The sequence below is a fragment of the Salmo salar genome, chromosome ssa19 (assembly GCF_905237065.1).
Source record: "Salmo salar chromosome ssa19, Ssal_v3.1, whole genome shotgun sequence".
NCBI classification, from domain to species: domain Eukaryota; kingdom Metazoa; phylum Chordata; class Actinopteri; order Salmoniformes; family Salmonidae; genus Salmo; species Salmo salar.
Window position 1 is genome coordinate 14361001 of NC_059460.1, and position 17752 is coordinate 14378752.

Sequence of the window (17752 nt, forward strand, 5' to 3'; positions counted from 1 at the left end):
TTGGCATGTGGAGGAATACACGCCAAACACACGCCAAGCAACACGGGGGAAAACAGCAGCGGGGAACATGTAAATACAAAAGATGGTGATTATTAGGAATACTGGGGGGTTCCAGAGTTCCAACCAACAACAGCTTTAGCTGTCAAGATGTTGACATGTTCTGGATCGTCGTCTTCCCCACAACATGTCTCCTTATCTGAATCCCAAATGGCACCATATTCCCGATATCAGGGCTCTCCAACCCTGTACCTGGAGAGCTACTGTCCTATAGGTTTTCACACCAACCCTAATCTAGCACACCTGATTCTAATAATTAGCTGGTTGATAAGCTAAATCGGGTTAGTTACTACTGGGGTTGAAGTGAAAACCTACAGAAGGGTAGCTCTCCAGAAACAGGGTTGGAGTGCCCTGCCCTATATAGTCCCTGGTTAAAAGTAGTGCACTACATAGGGAAGAGTGCTATTTGGGACGAGTCCTTTTCTACTTTGAAACTGGTTTCTCTCATATGGTAGTGAACGAATATACGCTTGACCTCATTCATATAAGTATATAGATAATATTTTAGAGTAAAAAACAACCTCTCACCCAGGTGTCCCATGCAGCACTAAGTTCCCAGAATTCCTTGCATAAATAAGGTCTAAATTCAACCATGCACATGATATGATAGCAAAAATACACTGAAAACAGCCTAAATGCACTGATCGAAAGGGAGACCTATGACACAGTAATATCACATTCTGATATAAAACACACTATTATCCTGAACGTGGAACACACAGTTCAAGGAATCCCTGAATGGCTCAGATATTAATTGCTGACCCTTTCCAGCAAATTGCCTGAATTCATTTCCTCTTCCTTGGTCGATTACTGTACAAAACCAAGCAATCTACTGTTGCTTCCTTTCTAGTTACAAGTGGCATTTAATCTGCAAATAAACACTTGTCTATGCTTTGCACTGAACACGGCTACATTACTACAATTAACCTGCATCTGAACCGGGCCCCGGTCTGCCAAGCGCTGCACTTTGCAGTATAATCTGAGGGGAAATGGAGGGATGGGGAGGAGGATGGAGGGATGTAGAAGAGGTCAGGCACCTCAGGAAGACAAGCCGGCACGCTGGGAGAATTGGAGGCTGGGAATCAACCACTGTCTCTGTTATTACATGCAGGAGCAGTAAAGAGTCCTCTCTGATCCTGCCTTTACACAGACTAGTGCACCACACACCCATCTGTACTGCACTTTGACTCATTCACTTAGTGTTCACCACAGTAAGTGCTGCGTGCAGTACAGTACGGAGTGTACATGCTGAGTGTTCGAGGTGAATGTAGTAATGATGATGATGTATCATTTGGCTTCCTTTCCAAACCCACAGAAGACATGAATTAATCCACAACGGAAAGAGCTAATATTGTATCGGGACTATTTCAATATTGACATATTCTGCTAATTGAGAAGTGATGTAATTGCCTTGGTTCATTCATGAATCTACACACGGGGATGCTGTTATTGAGGAAAAGAAAAGGAAACAAATGAAAGTCTAGAAGATGAAGTACTGAACATTGATACTGTGTAAATGTTTATAGTCACTCTCAAAAAGTGAGGGTTTAGTTGATCGTCAGTGAAACGTTAGCTTTCTCTAAAGCCTCCATCTTTCCTTTTCTAGTTCCTTCTCCTCCTCCCTAGTGTGTGTATGTTGAAAGCGTTGTGACATTCTGTATGTGTGTGTGTGTGTGTGTGTGTGTGTGTGTGTGTGTGTGTGTGTGTGTAGAACACAGCCCTGGGGCTGGGGACACACCTGTAGGTACTTGTGCATGTGCCAGGATGCCTGTTTGCCATCGTTGACTGACTCCACGGTGGTGTTTGCCTGTCCTGCCACGTCGCCCCCAGCAAACACCCAGGACTCACTGCTCTGCATGCTCTCTGGGTCCAGCTCTGGGAGACCCCAGCGGTTCAACCGCACCGGAGCCATGGCCTCTTTCACTGGAGGAGAGGGGAGAGAGGATCCACAGTTAGTGATGGTGCGGGCAGTACTTAAGTAAAAATACTTGAAAGTACTACTTAAGTCGTTTTTTGGGGGTATCTGTACTTTACTTCACTATTTATAATTTTGACAACTTTTACTTTTACTTCACTACATTCCAAAAGAAAATAATGTTATTTTTACTCCATACATTTTCCCTGACACCCAAAAGTACTCTTACATTTTGAATGCGTCACAGGACAGGAAAATGGTCCAATTCACGCACTTGTCAAGAGAACGTTCCTGGTCAAACCTATTGCCTCTGATCTGGTGGACTCATAGCACACATGCTTTGTTTGTTAATTATGTCTGAGTGTTGGAGTGTGCCCCGGCTATCCATACATTTAAAATACAAGAATGGTGGCATCTGGTTTGCTTAATATAAGGAATTTTAAATTAGACTTTTGACACTATATAAGAATATATGTTTAATTTACTTTTGATACTTAAGTATATTTAAAATCAAATACTTTAAGACTTTTACTCAAGTAGAATTTTACTGAGTGACATTCAACTTTTACTTGAGTCATTTTCTATTAAGGGATCTTTACTTTTACTCAAATATGACGATTTGGTACTTTTTCCACCACTGGGTGTGGGGTGTGTGTGTTTGTGTGTGTGTGCGTGTTTGTGTGACAGAGATAGAAAGAGAGAATGAAAGAAAGAAAGAACGACAGAGAGAGAAAGGGAGAGAAAGAGGCGAGAGACGACAGAAAGTGATAGAGATAGAGAGAAAAAGAGAGAACGGAGAGAGAGGAAGAGAACGAGAGAAAAAAAAATTGGAGTGAGAGTGAGTGACCGTGATGGACTACAAACCATACAGAGAGCAATATGAAGTCTGTGACAAGACCGATGACAGCAGGGGATTCACGCTCTCTGTCTCTCCCTCACTCTCGGCTAGGTTAATGTAACATCTCCTGAGGCATTCATTCAACGTTAGCTGAATGTTAGCCCAGAGATCCTCTGTCAAACTGATCTACATTATAAAAAAAGCTCATTTTCTTCTACCTCACCTATACAATTCATCTTTCAGACTAAATGCTTTTCAGCATGGAAGATGGCCTGCATCTATCAGAAGGGACATTTTTAAATACAGATCTGCGAGTTGGACAAGATTTATTACACTCTATTAGAATTACTAGAGGGAGGGGGGAAAGTTTCACCTTCCCAGCCTATTCAATGGGGAAAGGATTTCATTTGACGCCCAAAATACAAGGAAAAGTACACAAATAAGAATACAGAGAGAGCCGGCTATTTTTTATTGCAACCATACTATTGAAGTTGAATTCCTCCATAAGGGGAGGACAGTAGAAAATGTGTAGAGAGTTGCCGTGTGTTTGGCGTGTCAAACTCCTCAGAGCGGAACACCGGCTGTCATGTAACGGCCGTCTTGCTGCAGTGTTACACACACATGACAATATATGATGCGGTGAATGTTATCATACACACTGATGGGGGATAAACACAGCACCATCGTCCTGCCATAGTGATGAACAGACTCACTTAAAAGAAATTGAGGAAACAAAATGGTGTCAAGATGATTGCAGTAGAAATTCTGGGCTTTTGCCCATTCACTCAGTAGAAGAAGACACATACCTCATTATACTGTACAAAAATGTGTATTGGTATATTCAGCAGAATATTTAATATGGCATGTTGTGTTACCATATATTTCCATATAATCCATATGTTTAATCATCCATTCTGAGCAATTATTAGCATATCCTGGTATGCTATAACAGCTAGGGCAAGACCTACACAACACATAAAAAAAAAAAAAAGAAACAACCCTTTTTCAGGACCTTGTCTTTCAGAGATAATTCGTAAAAATCCAAATACCATCACAGATCTTTATTGTTAAGGGTTTAAACAATGTTTCCCATGTTTGTTCAATGAACCATAAACAATTAATGAACATGCACCTGTGGAACAGTCGTTAAGACACTAACAGCTTACAGACGGTAGGCAATTAAGGTCACAGATATGAAAACTTAGGACACTAAAGAGGCCTTTCTACTGACTCTGAAAAACACCAAAAGAAAGATGTCCAGGGTCCCTGCTCATCTGTGTGAACGTGCCTTAGGCATGCTGCAAGGTGGCATGAGGACTGCAGATGTGGCCGGGGCAAAAAATTGCAATGTCCGTACTGTGAGACGCCTAAGACAGCGCTACAGGGAGACAGGACGGACAGCTGATCGTCCTCGCAGTGGCAGACCACGTGTAACAACACCTGCACAGGATCAGTACATCCGAACATCACACCTGCGGGACAGGTACAGGATGGCAACAACAACTGCCCAAGTTACACCAGGAATGCACAATCCCTCCATCAGTGCTCAGACTGTACGTAATAGGCTGAGAGAAGCTGGACGGAAGGCTTGTAGGCCTGTTGTAAGGCAGGTCCTCACCAGACATCACCGGCAACAACGTCACCTATGGGCAAAACCCCACCATCGCTGGACCAGACAGGACTGGCAAAAAGTGCTCTTCACTGATGAGTCAAGGTTTTGTCTCACCAGGGGTGATGGTCGGATTCGCGTTTATTGTCGAAGGAATGAGCGTTACACTGAGGCCTGTACTCTGGAGCGAGATCGATTTGGAGGTGGAGGGTCCGTCATGGTCTGGGGCGGTGTGTCACAGCATCATCGGACTGAGCTTGTTGTCATTGCAGGCAATGCGTTACAGGGAAGACATCCTCCTCCCTCATGTGGTACCATTCCTGCAGGCTCATCCTGACATGACCCTCCAGCATGACAATGCCACCAGTCATACTTCTCGTTCTGTGCGTGATTTCCTTCAAGACAGGAATGTCAGTGTTCTACCATGGCCAGCGAAAAGCCCGGATCTCAATCCCATTGAGCACGTCTGGGACCTGTTGGATTGGAGGGTGAGGGCTAGAGCCATTCCCCCCAGAAATGTCCGGGAACTTGCAGGTGCCTTGGTGGAAGAGCGGGGTAACATCTCACAGCAAGAACGGGCAAATCTGGTGCAGTCCATGAGGAGGAGATGCACTGCAGTACTTAAATGCAGCTGGTGGCCACACCAGATACTGACTGTTTCTTTTGATTTTGACCCCCCCTTTGTTCAGGGACACATTATTCAATTTCTGTTAGTCACATGTCTGTGGAAATTGTTCAGTTTATGTCTCAGTTGTTGAATCTTGTTATGTTCATACAAATATTTACACATGTTAAGATTGCTGAAAACAAACGCAGTTGATAGTGAGAGGACGTTTCTTTTTTTGCTGAGTTTATATCCCTCATAATAACAGCTAGATATAACTGCTGTAGCTAGAGCCTACACAACATATATATTCCTCAAAATAACAGCAAGCTATAGTGAGGGAAAAAAGTATTTGATCCCCTGCTGATTTTGTACGTTTGCCCACTGACAAAGAAATGATCAGTCTATAATTTTAATGGTAGGTTTATTTGAACAGTGAGAGACAGAATAACAACAAAAGAATCCAGAAAAGCGCATGTCAAAAATGTTATAAAATGATTTGCATTTTAACCTCTTGGCGTTCCCCTAGGATAGGGGGCGCTACAGCGATTTTCGAAAAAAATGTGTGCCCATTTTAAACGGCCTACTACTCAAACTCAGAAGCTAGGATATGCATATAATTAATACTTGTGGATAGAAAACACCCTAAAGTTTCTAAAACTGTTTGAATGGTGTCTGTGAGTATAACAGAACTCATATGGCAGTCAAAACCCCAAGACAGATCGAAACAGGAAGTGGAATTCTGAATTGCGAACTCAACTTCATCACGTTGCCTATTAATCACACCGTGAGCTATGGTTCATTGAGCACTTCCTATTGCTTCCACTAGATGTCCCCAGTCTTTACAAAGTGATTTGAGTCTCCTACTGTGAATACTGACAGAATGACACGCTGTGGAACGTGGTCACATGGAGAGGGCCATCACCATTATGACGCCGGCGCCCCTGGTTACCCTCCCCTTTCGAAACATTTTGAAACACAATGCAATCGTCCCCCTCGAATCTTATTGGAGCTCTCGTTGAAAAAGGCCCTACAGATTTTTGTTATACAACGTTTGACATGTTTGAACGAACCTAAATAAGAAAAAAATGCATTTTGTTGAAAGAGTAGCCCCGCGCACGTCGGAACTTTTGGTTCAGCCTTCAGAACGCGCTAACAAGAACAAGCTAATGGAACATAAAGGATTAACTTTTTCGAACGAAAATACATTTGTTGTGGACCAGGGATTCCTGGAAGTGCCTAAGGATGAAGATAATCAAAGGTAAGGGATTATTGACAATAGTATACAAGACTAGATTTGATATGCGATTGTTCCAAGATGGCTAGCCTATTGCTATTGCTAGCCTATTGTTCTGAGTATCGCATCCCCTTTTATCGCAAAGTGTGATTACCCAGTAAAGTTATTTTTAAATCTGGCATTACAGGTGCTTTCAAGAGATATTCATCTATAAATCTTAGAATGACAATATTACATTTTCAAAATGTTTTCGAATAGTAATTTAGTAAATTGTAGCGCTGTTTCATTGGATGCATTTGAGGGAAAATAGTTAGTCAACGTTACGCACCGATGTAAAATGCTGTTTTTATATATAAATATGAACTTTATCGAACAAAAGATTGCATCTATTGTGAAACATGATGTCCTAGGTGTGTCATCTGATGAAGATTGTCAAAGGTTAGTGCTACATTTAGCTGTTTTTTGGTTATTTGTGATGCATGTGGTTGGTCGGAAAATGGCTATGTGGCTACTTTTACGATATACTCCTCTAACATAATCTAATGTTTTGCTTTTGCTGTAAAGCCTTTTTGAAATCGGACAACGTGGTTCGATTCAGGAGAGGTGTATCTATAAAACGATATAATTTGAACAAAAAATTGAAAAAAAAAGTATAACATTTTGTAATGCTAATGGCGATATGATTTTTCGCTGGATGTCGAGGCCGCACAGGGGTTAATGAGGGAAATAAGTATTTGACCCCCTCTCAATCAGAAAGATTTCTGGCTCCCAGGTGTCTTTTGTACAGGTAACGAGCTGAGATGAGGAGCACACTCTTAAAGGGAGTGCTCCTAATCTCAGCTTGTTACCTGTATAAAAGACACCTGTCCACAGAAGCAATCAATCAATCAGATTCCAAATCTCCACCATGGCCAAGACCAAAGAGCTCTCCAAGGATGTCAGAGACAAGATTGTAGACCTACACAAGGCTGGAATGGGCTACAAGACCATCGCCAAGCAGCTTGGTGAGAAGGTGACAACAGTTGGTGCGATTATTCGCAAATGGAAGAAACACAAAAGAAGTGTCTGTAATGATCATCTGAAAGAGGGGACCAAGATGCAGCGTGGTAAGTGGTCATAACTTATTATAATGAAACACTTTAAATAAAACAAGAAAATGAAAGCCAACAGTTCTGCCAGGTGAACACACAAGACAGAAAACAACTACCCACAAAACCCCAAAGGAAAACAGGCTGCCTAAATATGGCTCCGAATCAGTGACAACGATGTACATCTGTCCCTGATTGAGAGCCATACCAGGCCAAAACAAAGAAATACAAAAACATAGAAAAAAGGACATAGAATGCCCACCCAAATCACACCCTGACCAAACCTAAATAGAGACATAAAAAGGCTCTCTCAGGTCAGGGCGTGACATTGTCAATCTCCCTCGGCCTGGGGCTCCATGCAAGACCTCACCTCGTGGAGTTGCAATGATCATGAGAATGGTGAGGAATCTGCCCAGAACTACACGGGAGGATCTTGTCAATGATCTCAAGGCAGCTGGGACCATAGTCACCAAGAAAAAAATTGGTAACACACTACACTATGAAGGACTGAAATCCTGCAGCACCCGCAAGGTCCCCCTGCTCAAGAAAGCACATATACATGCCCGTCTGAAGTTTGCCAATGAACATCTGAATGATTCAGAGGACAACTGGGTGAAAGTGTTGTGGTCAGATGAGACCAAAATGGAGCTCTTTGGCATCAACTCAACTCGCCGTGTTTGGAGGAGGAGGAATGCTGCCTATGACCCCAAGAACACCATCCCCACCATCAAACATGGAGGTGGAAACATTATGCTTTGGGGGTGTTTTTCTGCTAAGGGGACAGGACAACTTCACCGCATCAAAGGGACGATGGACGGGGCCATGTACCGTCAAATCTTGGGTGAGAACCTCCTTCCCTCAGCCAGGGCATTGAAAATGGGTCGTGGATGGGTATTCCAGCATGACAATGACCCAAAACACATGGCCAAGGTAACAAAGGAGTTGCTCAAGAAGAAGCACATTAAGGTCCTGGAGTGGCCTAGCCAGTCTCCAGACCTTAATCCCATAGAAAATCTGTGGAGGGAGCTGAAGGTTCGAGTTGCCAAACGTCACCCTCGAAACCTTAATGACTTGGAGAAGATCTGCAAAGAGGAGTGGGACAAAATCCCTCCTGAGGTGTGAGCAAACCTGGTGGCCAACTACAAGAAACATCTGACCTCTGTGATTGCCAACAAGGGTTTTGCCACCAAGTACTAAGTCATGTTTTGCAGAGGGGTCAAATACTTATTTCCCTCATTAAAATGCAAATCATTTTATAAAATTTCTGACATGCGTTTTTCTGGATTTTTTTGTTCTTATTCTGTCTCTCACTGTTCAAATAAACCTACCATTAAAATTATAGACTGATCATTTCTTTGTCAGTGGGCAAACGTACAAAATCAGCAGGGGATCAAATACTTTTTTCCCTCACTGTATAACTGCTGTAGCTAGAGCCTACACAACACCTGCATCCCTCCTAATAACAGCTAGGTATAACTGCTGTAGCTAGGGCCTACACAATGAGCTAAACATACAAATAAAAAATAAAGTATAATTTTTTAGAAAGTACTAATGGGGAAGTGCTTATATCGCCGACCAGTGGCTTCAAAGCTTCTCATTGGCTAACACATAGCATCAGCAATCCAGGGTTTATATACATCTTTGGCATGAATGCACACCATGCAAACTCCCACACACAGAAACACAGAAACACACACAGAAACACAGAAACACACACAGAAACACAGAAACACAGAAACACACACACACACACACACACACACACACACACACACACACACACACACACACACACACACACACACACACACACACACACACACACACACACACACACACACACACACACACACACACACACTTTTCGTAACAGAGGAGGTGGGTGCATCATGTTTCCAGTTCCCCACCCACCCTCCATGAAACACAACAGGAAGGAGACCAATGCAGGAAGGATGCATGGGTGCAATAATGGCTGCCTCCCTCCCTCCCTCCCTCCCTCCCTCCCTCCCTCCCTCCCTCCCTCCCTCCCTCCCTCCCTCCCAGAACTGAGTCTGCTTCCCAAATTACACCCTATTCCCTTTAAAGTGCGCTACTTTTAACCAGGACCCATAGGGCTCTGGTCAAAAGCAGTTGACTACATAGGGAAATTGGTGCCATTTGCGACGCACACTGGGTCCAGCCCACCAGACTATACAGGCCAGGTTTTAACTGCTAACTCATCCTACAGCTGTGTTCACTGCCAAGCGGAACATCCTCTGTGGATCTGACAACATACTTAAGTGGATAAGTGATTTATAGTTCAAGAATAAGGATCATTCTGACTGTACTACTCTGGGGATTCTTTTCTCAGCATTTGTTGTTTCTGTACGATGAAATCACACACTCAAAACACACACACGCTTGCAAGCACGCTTGACACACATACACACACAAACTCGCATGCCAAGGCACGGATCAATTCCTTCCTAAATATGCAGGCAATCAGGTTTGGCAGAAATATCATCCTATCAAATTAAACTAGTTTGCTCGGAGTCATGCACCCCATTTAATTCAGGCTCTTATCAGTAATTCCTCATGTTTTAATTAACCTTGGTGATTAATTGCTAATCATAACAATACCCTCCTTAGCACTCGACGACACCTTTGGGGATGTGGAGCAGGTTCTAAGGATGTTTCTTTAGCAACAGGTCAACCATAGTACCAGGGGGGAGGAAGAGAGAGAGTCCGCGTCCCAAATGCCATCCTTTACTGTGCACTCCTTTTCACCAGAGCTTGATGGACCCTGGTCAAAAGTAGTGCACTATGAAAGAATAGAGTGCCTTTTGACACGCAAAAAGAGTAACAAAATGGATAATAAAATCCATTTGAGCTGTGAAGAGGTGGAAGTGGGTAGACCGAATCAGTGGAGCAGATTACGATAACAATCAGTCAATCAAGCCTTTACCCCATCTATAAAATCAATAAGACACAGTCAGATAGACACAGTCAGGCAAGAACATCAGCGGAACTCGGTCTACACCGAGTCTCTCACACTCTCTCTTTATCTTAATTACTTGGTTGAGTAGATGTGTATTTCACCATCACGACCGATTATGAATGCGTGTAAAACATGTTCAGTTTCTGCCTGCTTAGGTAGCCCCAACTATGTATTTGTGCATCTGTGCTGCATCGCAAGGTTGGCTAATGGCAGCGCTAGCTGGGTAACCAGTTGTAAAGCTCTGTCGCTCTATCGCCGAGTACTTGTGTGTGTGTGTGTGTGTGTGTGTGTGTGTGTGTGTGTGTGTGTGTGTGTGTGTGTGTGTGTGAGTGCGCACGTGTGGACCACACTGGGTGGTCGTCTGAGCTTGAAACTCATTACAGTGATTTCATGTCATTGTTGGGTGACTCTGGACAGTGTGTGGCGTTTGTGGCCCTCCTGCGATACCCACCTCTGTTTATTCAATAGCAGCCTAATTGAAAATCATAGCAGGTATGGCCTTTTCTCAACGCAATCTAATTACCTGCCCTGGCGACAGTGTCACACAAAAAGACAGGCGTTGTCTTGTAAGCAAGTGGGTTCAAAAAAAAATATCCTAGACGAGGGCTCCCCTACTGGTGCCCTCCAGGTTTGGCCCCCACATATTTTCTGAACAAAAAAATTTATAGAAAAATAATACTAATATATATACATATTATATACTGCTCAAAAAAATAAAGGGAACACTTAAACAACACATCCTAGATCTGAATGAAAGAAATAATCTTATTAAATACTTTTTTCTTTACATAGTTGAATGTGCTGACAACAAAATCACACAAAAATAATCAATGGAAATCCAATGGTAATCCAACCCATGGAGGTCTGGATTTGGAGTCACACTCAAAATTAAAGTGGAAAACCACACTACAGGCTGATCCAACTTTGATGTAATGTCCTTAAAACAAGTCAAAATGAGGCTCAGTAGTGTGTGTGGCCTCCACGTGCCTGTATGACCTCCCTACAACGCCTGGGCATGCTCCTGATGAAGTGGCGGATAGCCTCCTGAGGGATCTCCTCCCAGACCTGGACTAAAGCATCCGCCAACTCCTGGACAATCTGTGGTGCAACGTGGCGTTGGTGGATGGAGCAAGACATGATGTCCCAGATGTGCTCAATTGGATTCAGGTCTGGGGAACGGGCGGGCCAGTCCATAGCATCAATGCCTTCCCCTTGCAGGAACTGCTGACACACTCCAGCCACATGAGGTCTAGCATTGTCTTGCATTAGGAGGAACCCAGGGCCAACCGCACCAGCATATGGTCTCACAAGGGGTCTGAGGATCTCATCTCGGTACCTAATGGCAATCAGGCTACCTCTGGCGGGCACATGGAGGGCTGTGCGGCCCCCCAAAGAAATGCCACCCCACACCATGACTGACCCACCGCCAAACCGGTCATGCTGGAGGATGTTGCAGGCAGCAGAACGTTCTCCGCGGCGTCTCCAGACTCTGTCACATGTGCTCAGTGTGAACCTGCTTTCATCTGTGAAGAGCACAGGGCGCCAGTGGCGAATTTGCCAATCTTGGTGTTCTCTGGCAAATGCCAAACGTCCTGCACGGTGTTGGGCTGTAAGCACAACCCCCACCTGTGGACGTCGGGCCCTCATAGCACCCTCATGGAGTCTGTTTCTGACCGTTTGAGCAGACACATGCACATTTATGGCCTGCTGGAGGTCATTTAGCAGGGCTCTGGCAGTGCTTCTCCTGCTCCTCCTTGCACAAAGGCAGAGGTAGCGGTCCAGCTGCTGGGTTGTTGCCCTCCTACGGCCTCCTCCACGTCTCCTGATGTACTGGCCTGTCTCCTGGTAGCGCCTCCATGCTCGGGACACTACGCTGACAGACACAGCAAACCTTCTTGCCACAGCTCGCATTGATGTGCCATCCTGGATGAGCTGCACTACCTGAGTCACTTGTGTGGGTTGTAGACTCCGTCTCATGCTACCACTAGAGTGAAAGCACCGCCAGCATTCAAAAGTGACCAAAACATCAGCCAGGAAGCATAGGAACTGAGAAGTGGTCTGTGGTCCCCACCTGCAGAACCACTCCTTTATTGGGGGTGTCTTGCTAATTGCCTATAATTTCCACCTGTTGTCTATTCCATTTGCACAACAGCATGTGAAATTTATTGTCAATCAGTGTTGCTTCCTAAGTGGACAGTTTGATTTCACAGAAGTGTGATTGACTTGGAGTTACATTGTGTTGTTTAAGTGTTCCCTTTATTTTTTTGAGCAGTGTATATTATTATAATATTATTATAATAATAATATATTATTATACACAGTCAAACGTTTGGACACACCTACTCATTCCAGGGTTTTTCTTTATTTTTACTATTTTCTATATTGTAGAATAATAGTGAAGACATCAAAACTATGAAAAAGCGCATATGGTAACCAAAAAAAGTGTTAAACATATCAACGTATATTTTATATTTGAGATTCTTCCTTTGCCTTGATGACAGATTTGCAGACTCTTGGCATTCTCTCAAACAGCTTCATGAGGTAGTCACCTGGAATGCATTTCAATTAACAGGTGTGCTTTGTTAAAAGTTAATTTGTGGAATTTCTTTCCTTCTTCCTTCGTTTGAGACATTCAGTAGTGTTGTGACAAGGTAGGGGTGGTATACAGAAGATAGCCCTATTTGGTAAAAGACGAAGTCCATATTACGGCAAATAAGCAAAGAGAAACGACCGTCCATTACCTTTAGACATGAAGGTCAGTCAATCCGGAGAATTTCAAGAACTTTGAAAGTTTCTTCAAGAGCAGTCGCAAAAATCATCAAGTGCTATGATGAAACTGCCTCTCATGAGGACCGCCAAAGGAAAGGAAGACCCAGAGTTACCTCCGCTGCAGAGGATAAGTTTAGACCGGTGGAAATCCAAATTTGAGATTTCTGGTTCCAACAGACGTGTCTTTGTGAGACACAGGGTAGGTGAACGGATGATCTCTGCATGTGTGGTTCCCACCGTGAAGCATGGAGGAGGATGTGTGCTGTTGTGGGGTGCTTTGCTGGTGACACTGTCTGTGATTTATTTGGATTTCATGGCACACTTAACCAGCATGGCTACCACAGCCTTCTGCAGTGACATGCCATCCCATCTGGTTTGCGCTTAGTGGAACTATCATTTGTTTTTCAACAGGACAATGACCCAAAACACACCTCCAGGCTGTGTAAGGGCTATTTGACCAAGAAGGAGAGTGATGGAGTGCTGCATCAGATGACCTGGCCTCCACAATCACCCAACCTCAACCCAATTGAGATGGTTTGGGATAAGTTGGACCGTAGAGTGAAGGAAAAGCAGCCAACAAGTGCTCAGCATATGTGGGAACTCCTTCAAGACTGTTAGAAAAGCATTCCAGGTGATGCTGGTTGAGAGAATGCCAAGAGTGTGCAAAGCTGTCATCAAGGCCAAGAGTGGCTACTTTGAAGAATCTAACATCTAAAATATATTTTGATTTGTTTAACACATTTTTCGTTACTACATGATTCTATATGTGTTATTTCATAGTTGTGATGTCTTCACTATTATTCTATAATGTAGAAAATAGTAAAAATAATGAAAAACCCTTGAATGAGTAGGTGTGTCCAAACTTTTGACTGGTACTGTGTATATATATAGTTGGACATAAAAGACTAACAACACCAGGAAATCAGCATCAAGTGATTTACATTTTTTTTAATCTGTTCCCAAGTATTCCCAATAATAGAGAGACAAGTGATCGAATTCAAATGTAAGCAAGGTTTGAAATTATGTTTTAGTCAAATATTATATCTGTTTTTGCTTCTTGAGGTCAATTTTCAGTCTACACATTATTTCTAATTATGTTCCAACCCCCTGACAAGGTTCTGTAAACACTCACATACAGGCAGACACACAGGCACGCTAACATGCACAGACACGCACACACACACAAGACCCTCAAAACCCAAGTACATTGAGTTCTCATCACCGGCACTCATCTAAATTAGAGCCTCACACAAGGCATATTTTGTGTAGATGATGATGAGCAAAACAATGTGATGAGTGTCGTCTTAAGTCCTACTCCAAATGTGCTAAACAATGATAAGTAAGACAGTCCTATCCAAACAGGACCACTGTCTTCGCTCGTATAATGAGAAATCTCCAGGAGAAAGGGGAGATCCAGGTGTACCATCAACGTAATGGTTTGTGATTGTTCGCCAGGCTTTCTGTCTGTCTGTCTGACTCTGTTTAATGCAGCTCAAGGATAACATCCTCACGCTGTTGTTAAAGCAATAATGTAGACAACATTCAACACAAACTCTTCAGAGAAACAGTCAATTTGAGGATATTTGTAAGAGTTGATAAAAACTATAACAGTGGACTGTGCTGTCAAAGAGTCTACTCATATGGCAAAACTCTGGTTCCATTCAGAGTAAAGGTATTATTATTGTGTATCAATAGCAAGACTACTGGGATGGCGGTTAGTCAATGGTCACATGGCACCTTTACTTACTGTAGAACATGTTTGTAAAGCACACCCAACACATTGTTGTGATGTTCAATGCACTTTCAATAAAGTTTGACTATGATTGATACCTTTGGGGTCGCTCAGCATGGATCCGAAGGCACTGATGATGTAATCGGCCTTGAGGCGTATGATCTGATCCTCGTCCTCCATCCAATCACCTTCGTCTGTCAGCTCCGTACGACAGAACTCCATTCCTGCCACGCGACCTGCCTTCATGATGACCTCACGAGGGGACAGGAAGGGCATGAACTCACACTTCTCTTCCTTGGCCAGCTCCATCTATATGTATGGGAAATATAGAGCTCAGGGGTCAATGGTGATGGGTCATCGACAGGTTACATCTTGAAATTGTGGCTTGAATTGTGTTGAATTATTTTATGTATCAAAGATTATAATTTTTTTATCACAATATTTCTCGTCAAATGCAAAGTCATTTTAATCTAAAACTGGACAAAAATATGTTTAATTATCAAGCCCAAGGTACAACTTTTTTATTCCCTTGGTTTGTCAGGACTGGAAAATATATTTTGTAGTCTCACACATTACAACGGCACACAATAGAAGACACTAGGAAGTTTTCCTGCTTTGTTCAAAGACCTTCAATTTCATACGGATTAATGAAAAAAAGCCCCATCTACAACAAAGTCATTGAAATTACGTTTCCAGTCCTGAGATGTGCACAAAAGGGAAGGGGGGTGGGTTGCTTCTATAATAGCTTCCCTTTCTCCCACAGTTTTCAGAAATTGTCTCAGTTGACATCAATGCTCATGCTTCACACAATATTGAACTTTTTTCAATGTGATGTGAAGGTTACTGACGCCTACAAGAGGCCTAAACTTAATATACCTTATAAACAAACTTAATTAGTGTGAGGCGATGCTAGCAGCTTAACTGTCTGCTTCTGCGGGGAAAAGCAAACAGCTGTTGATAATCACCTTACTTTTCTCATTTCGTTAGGGTTATTTTTGGCGTTACTATGGCAGCAAGAGGTGTGCTCTGACACGACGCATGACTAAAGATGCCGTTGGACGATGATTCTAGAATGAACTGTGCTGTCAAGCTCAACTCTCAACTAGAATAGCATTGACAGAAAGACACCTTGAACTTTTCATCACACTCGCAATCATAACTAATATACGGTAGTTGAAGAATGCATCTTAACTTCAAGTGCTACTTTTACTGATGGTCTAACACATCAAAAGTTGATAAGAATCAAGACTGAAGGGAGTATACGAGTCAATGTCATGCTTCAAATGCAGGGATATCTTTTGAAGGAACAGTGAAAATAGCAACAGCACTGCCTATGATATCCTTCCTCTCGCCTTTGTGGCAGCGCTACTAGAAAGGGACAGATCCCAGTGAGTCCGTCTGGGGCTCACGGCAGTGTGTGTGTGCAGGCGGAGAGCTTTTGACAGTTATCGCCCTCCAGAACCTAAGACAGGCCTTTGTAATAAACCAGAAAAAAAGCGGCTTAAAAAACATGTCAGCAGGGCCAAGGAGAGGACACTCACACAGACAGCTTAATAAAGACAGCGTCCTCTCTCCTCTTCACTAGCCTTCTCCCTAACACTAACTCTCTGTCTATCTTTCTCCCTCAGTCATTCTCTCTCTCTCCATCTTTCTCAAACAAGTTAAGCATCTGGTACACTGGTAACATTTAGCGATCTCTCTCTGTCAACGTCTTTTCTTTTATCCTTTCGTTCCTTTGCTCTCCTTTCTTCTTGTTTGTCTCTACCTCCTCGGGGACAGCCCTGATGTTGGTGAAACCTTTCCTAAACACCACGTAGACCCGCTTGGCACCGCAGCGCAGGGAAGAAGTGGCACAGTCGAAAGCTGTGTCTCCTGAACCCAGAACAATCACCGTGCCACGCAGCTCTGGCAGGGAAGACTTGCAGCTACACATTCCTAAAAGCGGGAGAAGAGAAAAGGAGTTACAATCTGATCATTTATTGTGTTGATTTTGAGATTATATATACAGTACCAGTCAAAAGTTTGGACATATCTACTCATTCTACAATGTAGAATTATAGCGAAAACAACATAACTATTAAATAACACATACGGAATCATCTAATAACCAAAAAAGGGTTAAACAAATCAAAATATATATTTTATATTTGAGATTCTTCAAAGTAGCCGCCCTTTGCCTTGATGACAGCTTTGCAGACTCTTGGCATTCTCTCAAACAGCTTCATGAGGTAGTCACCTGGAATGCATTTCAATTAACAGGTGTGCCTTGTTAAAAGTTAATTTGTGGAATTTCTTTCCTTCTTCCTTCGTTTGAGACATTCAGTAGTGTTGTGACAAGGTAGGGGTGGTATACAGAAGATAGCCCTATTTGGTAAAAGACCAAGTCCATATTATGGCAAGCAAATAAGCAAAGAGAAACGACAGTCCATTACCTTTAGACATGAAGGTCAGTCAATCCGGAGAATTTCAAGAACTTTGAAAGTTTCTTCAAGAGCAGTCGCAAAAACCATCAAGCGCAATGATGAAACTGGCTCTCATGAGGACCGCCAAAGGAAAGGAAGACCCAGAGTTACCTCTGCTGCAGAGGGTAAGTTCATTAGAGTTACCAGCCTCAGAAATAGCCCAAATAAATGCTTCACAGAGTTCAAGTAACAGACACATCTCAACATCAACTGTTCAGAGAAGACTGTGAATCAGGCTTTCATGGTCGAATTGCTGCAAAGAAACCACTACTAAAGGACACCAATAAAAAGAAGAGACTTGCTTGGGCCAAGAAACACGACCAATGGACATTAGATCAGTGGAAATCTGTCCTTTGGTCTGATGAGTCCAAATTTTAGATTATGTGAAGTTAATCTTTGGTTCCAACAGACGTGTCTTTGTGAGACGCAGAGTAGGTGAATGGATGATCTCCACATGTGTGGTT

At 43.0% G+C, this 17752-nt stretch overlaps 1 protein-coding gene across 5 annotated transcripts in view; it reads right to left on the reverse strand.

The window, feature by feature from the left end:
* Positions 1 to 17752, reverse strand: part of LOC106578501 (dihydropyrimidine dehydrogenase [NADP(+)]) — a 208077-nt gene that overhangs the window by 105899 nt on the left and 84426 nt on the right. For all 5 annotated transcript variants that reach the window (XR_001322469.2, XM_045702118.1, XM_014157375.2 and 2 more), the window contains exons 10-12: positions 16592 to 16761; positions 14925 to 15135; positions 1796 to 1980 (exon numbers count right to left, since the gene is read on the reverse strand). Coding sequence is in view for 4 of the 5 variants with exons in the window: in XM_045702118.1 (XP_045558074.1) it covers positions 1796 to 1980; positions 14925 to 15135; positions 16592 to 16761 (566 nt within the window). In the remaining variant the exon portion in view is untranslated. The remainder of the gene's footprint in view (positions 1 to 1795; positions 1981 to 14924; positions 15136 to 16591; positions 16762 to 17752) is intronic.